Source organism: Morone saxatilis, unplaced genomic scaffold (genome assembly GCF_004916995.1).
Source record: "Morone saxatilis isolate NCDOM2014 unplaced genomic scaffold, NCSU_SB_2.0 Contig7, whole genome shotgun sequence".
Taxonomy (NCBI): Eukaryota; Metazoa; Chordata; class Actinopteri; family Moronidae; genus Morone; species Morone saxatilis.
In genome coordinates, this window is record NW_023340246.1 from 15,041,936 (window position 1) to 15,047,817 (window position 5,882).

The following is a 5,882-nucleotide window of genomic DNA, read 5'->3' on the forward strand; positions in this document are numbered from 1 at the left end:
ATATATATATATATATTATTGGTGTCAGCCTCAAAAATCAAGTGAGGGTCAAGCCATAGAACTTATAATAGTTAATAATGTTTATGACAAATGCATTTCTGTCATCAAGCTTTGTTTTTTCATCTTAAGAGAAACCTAAGGAAACTGGGTTTCAGCAAACTACCAGAATCTGTCTGGAGCAGATCAGAGAAGCTCTTCTGCATCATAGATGGCAAGAGGCAGCAGAATATATGGCGTATTACCCACAACTTTTAGAAAACACAAGCCACGCCAAGGCTCAGCAGAATAAGGAGGTAAGTCTGCATTAGTATGTTTGTATGTTTTTCATGCAGACAGTGTCCAGCCCACGTGGCTTATAGGAAACCAATTATACAATTTCACACATTACATATCAACATAAATTCCTACACATAATTCTGTAGTAGAGCATGGACAGACAATACTTTGACTCTCAGAATGTCAGAAAAGCCCTGTTTCTTAAAACACAACTTTGGGGCTCCAACATGGGTCTCTCTCTCTCTCTCTCTCTCTCTCTCTCTCTCTGTCTTAAATAGATTTCATACATTTTTTTAAAATAGTTGTTTTTGAAGATGGACAGGTGAAGATAGACAGGGAAGGTGGAAAGAAAGGCGGTGGGCAAAAATAATGTATTATTTGATAAAGCACTGTATGCAAGGTTCCACGTCCTTGATATTAACCCTCTTTTTGCACTTTTCAACCCAGGTTATTTGGAGAATTAGCACTGAGATCCTTCACCATCACCCCAACTCAAAGATGGAAGACTACAACAACATCTATGAACGAATGAAACACTCAGGAGTTAAACACTACCTGATGGTATGTTAGCTAGCAGACCCGACTACACAGTGTTTCATGTTGATTCCCCCTTTTTTTCCCTACATTGCTGAAACACAGTGGAGACCTGTCCCTTTGTGTTTCTAGATCTGTCTGGAACATTCATTCCACCTGATGCTTAATGGTCACATTGAGGATGCAAAGCGTCAGCTGTCTCTTGCTGAAGGTTGGAGGCATGGGAAGGAGTCAGCAGCTCAGTATCAGAGGACTCAACTGATCCACTCCTACAGGGGTTTACTGGATTATATCATCTGGTGTGACAAAAAGGTTACACACTACAACACTGGTAAGGTGACACTCATCTAAACACCCAACGCATCTATTATTCACTTGTATCCATTACACAGACATGCTGCCAGCTCTTGTGTAATGTCATACTGCCACCTAGAGGTCAGACCCAGGAACTAAAGGCTGTAGGAAACCTATTTGTGTGTATAAACTTTCCACTAAACGCCCTCTAGTGTGATCGAATTTTTAAAATATGATGTAAACTGTAAACTTTTAGATCTCTCAGATCCTCGTGACAACCAAGAACTGCAAAACTACTTCAGACAGGCCTCTGTGAACCTAAAGGAGATTTTGAAAAGTCCTGGTGTGTGGGATTCTTTCATACTGAGTTATGTTGAGGTAAGCACTCATTCTGCCTGACATAATTAAAGATACATATATAACATCACAAGATGAAACAGTATAGACGAAAACTATAGCTGCTAAAAAATTGTTGTTTGACAGCAAATTAATCGGCAACTATCTTGATAATCGATTGTTTCTTTTTTTAAGGAAAAATGTCAAAAATGAACTGCTTCATGTTATATATTTTGGTGTTCTTTGATATTACACCTAAATTATTAAAAAGTAGATACTAAATGATAGATTAATTGATCATTAAAAAAGTAGCATTTTACTTAAGAGATAAAGTGTTTGTGTTTCTTTTTTTCAAATGTTCTTGTCAGGCTTATTATTGTTCAATTTCAGGGCCAATTCAAGTGAAACTTCCCACTAATTGTATAAATTTTGTTTTATGTTAACAGATGCTGGAGTTCTATGAAGATCATGAGGAAGCTTTACAAATCCTGAATGACTACGCTTATGACAACACTTTTCCACCCAATCCTAACGCGCATGTCTATCTGTACCAGTACTTAAAGCAGCATGGTACCTCTGATAGGAAACTGATGAAAGTATTGAAGGTATAACTGTATATTGAAACCACTGAAGCTAAAAATGTTGTTTATAACATGTATATCGTAAATCATATATGTTGAATTATTGCTTTGTTTCTGTATAGTTTGAATTATATAAATGAGTCTTTAACCAGTATTTAAGTTGATAACAAGAGTTCATATTTCCTTGGAAGTACTTAACATGTTCATGTATTAATGTATTTGTTATTTTTTTTGCATTAACTTCATATTATAAAGAGAAATATGAAACTGTAATGATCCCTGTGAAACTATGCACAATATGATAATAACACAAATGTGTCTACTGTGTCCTTAAAACATCACTTCCTTATGTCATAGACCCTCCATGTATTAGTCCCAAGCCACGAGATGATGTTGGACTACAGCTCTTTCCTGCTTCAGTCAGGTAAAAGCAGATTTGATCTCATAAAGGTTCACAATCTTACCAGATAGTTAATGATTATCTGTTCCATAATATCAATTATTGATGTGTTTTTTTGTTTCTAGAGAAAAAAAGTGACCTCCAGAAAGCTTTAGGAGTTGTCCTGGAGATGTTAGACTTCGCCTGCTGGAGGAGCAACCTGGACGTGTGGAAGCGTTTAAAGGCCATTATTCAAAAGTTACAGTTACAGTACGTATAAAAAGTTTGGAAAATTGGAAGTGCTATATTTGATTAAAACTGCTGTTTATTGTATGTCACTAACCGATGTGTGTATTTATGTATTAAAACAGAGAAGACTGGAAGGACGTCGTCTCTCTAAAAATGGCTGCAAGAAAAGACTGGTGGCCTGCGCTGCACTTCACAAGCTTCCACGCCAGTAAGGACTCTGAGGAGAACCCGGAGCTCATGGAACTGAAGGCATCACTGACAAAAATTCTTTGCCCAGGTAAGCAGGTGTACTGTACATGTGCATAAAATCACATGTTATGCCAAACCTGAATGTTACTTGTAATTATAGTGACAAAGATTGATCGAAGACACAACATTGGTAACACTCACTGTCCTACAATAATCTGTACTTATTCGAAGTTTTACTCTTTCATCTGACTGCAGTTATAGACTAAGACACCAGTTAATGAAGCAAATAGACAACAGAAGTTACCTCCTCTTTACTGGCAAATGTTAGGGGTAAAATTAAAAAAGAGTGCAGAAGACAACAATTCAGCTGTATATATTTGAAAAATACCGTAATCAAATAAAAATTAGATGTAAAAGGACAACAAGTCACACTTTACAAGATGTAGAATTAGATTTTGAACAGTAGTTTCTTGCATTGAAGGAAACCCTGAAAATAGTGAAATTCTAAATGAAACTTTCACATTTATTGTGAATCTTAATATAATGTTGCATTACAGCTGATTAAAGTCTTTCTTCCTACAGACCTAATGCTTAAGTACACAGCAGGACGGGGAACCAGTGGAGAGCAGACTTGAGAGAAGGACTCAAAGAGAAAATTGTGTCTTCACAATTCACAATCAGGAACAGGGCAGAGATGCCGTCGGAAACAACTGAAAAACCTCCCCGGGAAAGGCGTCTTGATAAAGAGCAAAAGCCGTCATAACTGCACTTTTTATATAAAGTCTACTTCAACAAGATTTATTTTCATTTGGGTATTTAATTATATATATTTTTTATATTTTCAATTTCTTTTCTTTTTTAAACGTTCCTTCATGTTTGGTAAATTGCGCCTTGAGCTTTATTATCAAGGCACAGTTTAGATTGTCCACTATGTGGAGCTGTTGTTCTTTAGTTTAGTGAGTATCTGGAGAGTATGACCAACTCATTTTGAGTGTAGCTCTGAATGTCAGTGTTCATGTTGGTTTCATGGCTCCAGTAAACGTTTTAATGGAGGTAGAGCTTCGGTCTGCCCTTAGCTGACCTTTGACCGCTGTAGGGAGGAGTTTAAAGGTCACAAGTGAGTGTACACAATGCACAACCTGAGGGATTATCTCTGTGTCAAATCTATTGTCATGTCAGAATAGTCAACATAGACCCTTAAGCAACATGATGTGCAGAGGTTTAAGTAAGTGGGACAGGTGCTTGCTGCCATTAGCTGTGAAATATTGTGTAGTATTTCTGTAGTATTAGTCCTTTTTCCCTTTTAATGTGAGAGGTGCCTTCAGTAAAAGATCGTAATTCATTCTTGGTCAGTTATTATATGTGCTAATATTTTGCACACACTATATCCATCACTGTCGAGTGTTGTTTTCACATTTCAGCGTGCCGTGTAGTAAAGAATTTAGTAATTTTCTGTAACAAATGAGATATTTCTGTCCTAAGAATGTTTCTAATGACAGTATCCTGGCCTTCAAACACTGCTTACTCTTCTGTAGACCCAACCATGAAATAAAGTCTTGCATCCAGCAGCATGCCAATTTAATAAGCGAAAGTGTTTGTAATGATTCTGTTTCGGCTCGCCACAATGTTGGCCATGCAGCAACTCAGTCAGCCGTACTGTATGTGTATGTGTGTGTGTGTTGCTTTGCAGTCATTACATAAACCGAAGCCCAAAGCACTTGCCCAACCACAGGAGCAGCTGCAGAAGGGATCTGGGAATACACAACACATGTCGATTGAAAATTCGAAACTCAGAGAGCAGTGAAGAGGATGGAGTTAGGAGCTGGTCACTGCTTTCTATTGTGTCCTGGTTGTGACCTTTTTAAAGGTATTTTTTTTTTTTTTTTTCAGGGCTTTGAATTTTTTAATCACCTACACAGATGCTCACAGTTGAGGCAATCATTGCACTGTTTCCTGGGTCATGGAGTGGCTCTGTTGGGGGTTTGTTTTGTTCCTCAAGGGCACCTTAGAGCTACTTTCTTTTTGTCCAGGGATTTAAAATGGAGACTCTCCTGTCTTAGGCCCTCTTCTACTTTAACCCACTCGAAGGCCACTCCACGAGGAGCTTCATGGGCAACCGATTTGCTGTTCCTCTCTCGATCACTAGAGATTTTGAGCTTGAACAATTTGATTCTTGTCATTTTTTCTCACCAAATATGTCAACAAACATCTGGCTTGTTTGGGTTTTAATTTCTCCCCAACCACAGCAGACGAACTAGAGAACAGCCCGACCTCAGAGGTAGATGTAATCACCTATTGGGGATTATCAAGACACACAAACAACAAAAAGTGTAGCTAATGCATCCATTAGCTTTTTGTTGCCTCCTGAGGCAGCAGCAAGAGTCTGGGGCAGGGTGTCCTCGCTGTTAAGAAAACTAACTAGAAATGTATGTGCAGCTTTGTTGCCTGTGCTTGGTCAGACACTGAGGTAGTAGAGGGGAATATGGATAAAAACCTCAGTCACAGTATATGCATATCAGTCCAAATCAAGATATAACATTTTTGAAAAGTCTATACTTAGTTTGTTGAAAAATAAAGACAGGAATACCTGATATTTAAAGGTCCATGTTTCTACAGTAGCCCAGAACAGACAAACACTGGCTGTAGATATGGAGTTTCACAGCCACTCTACTCTTACGTGCTTGGAACAGGATGTGAATTTTTTGCCCCCAGGATGGCGAAGTCATCACCTGATTCAGTGGCATCTAGTGGTGGAGTTGCAAATTGCAACCATATGAATACAACTCAGCCTTCCAAGCACGTAGAAGAAACTACGGTGGCTGTGAAACTCGCGCAAAACACGAGGCTACAGCCAGTGTTTAGTTTGTCCCTTCTGGGCTACTGTAGAAACATAGCGGTCTCCACGGAAGATGACCCACTCCTTCTGTAAATAAAAATGGCTCATTCTAAGGTAAGAAAAACTCAAGTTCTTATTTTCAGGTGATTATACACAAATGAAAACATACCTATGAATATTATATTGCCTTTCTGCCAATAGATCCTCC

At 38.3% G+C, this 5,882-nt stretch overlaps 1 protein-coding gene across 1 annotated transcript in view; it reads left to right on the forward strand.

Moving 5' to 3' along the window:
- taf1a (TATA box binding protein (TBP)-associated factor, RNA polymerase I, A) overlaps nucleotides 1-4,403 on the forward strand; it is a 4,715-nt gene extending 312 nt beyond the window's left edge. Inside the window, exons 2-10 of the mRNA XM_035679154.1 lie at nucleotides 130-293; nucleotides 724-837; nucleotides 943-1,141; nucleotides 1,361-1,482; nucleotides 1,887-2,045; nucleotides 2,379-2,445; nucleotides 2,547-2,670; nucleotides 2,772-2,926; nucleotides 3,421-4,403. Of these exons, the coding sequence (XP_035535047.1) occupies nucleotides 130-293; nucleotides 724-837; nucleotides 943-1,141; nucleotides 1,361-1,482; nucleotides 1,887-2,045; nucleotides 2,379-2,445; nucleotides 2,547-2,670; nucleotides 2,772-2,926; nucleotides 3,421-3,473 (1,157 nt within the window). The 3' untranslated portion in view covers nucleotides 3,474-4,403. The remainder of the gene's footprint in view (nucleotides 1-129; nucleotides 294-723; nucleotides 838-942; nucleotides 1,142-1,360; nucleotides 1,483-1,886; nucleotides 2,046-2,378; nucleotides 2,446-2,546; nucleotides 2,671-2,771; nucleotides 2,927-3,420) is intronic.
- The last annotated feature ends 1,479 nt before the right edge of the window (nucleotides 4,404-5,882 follow it).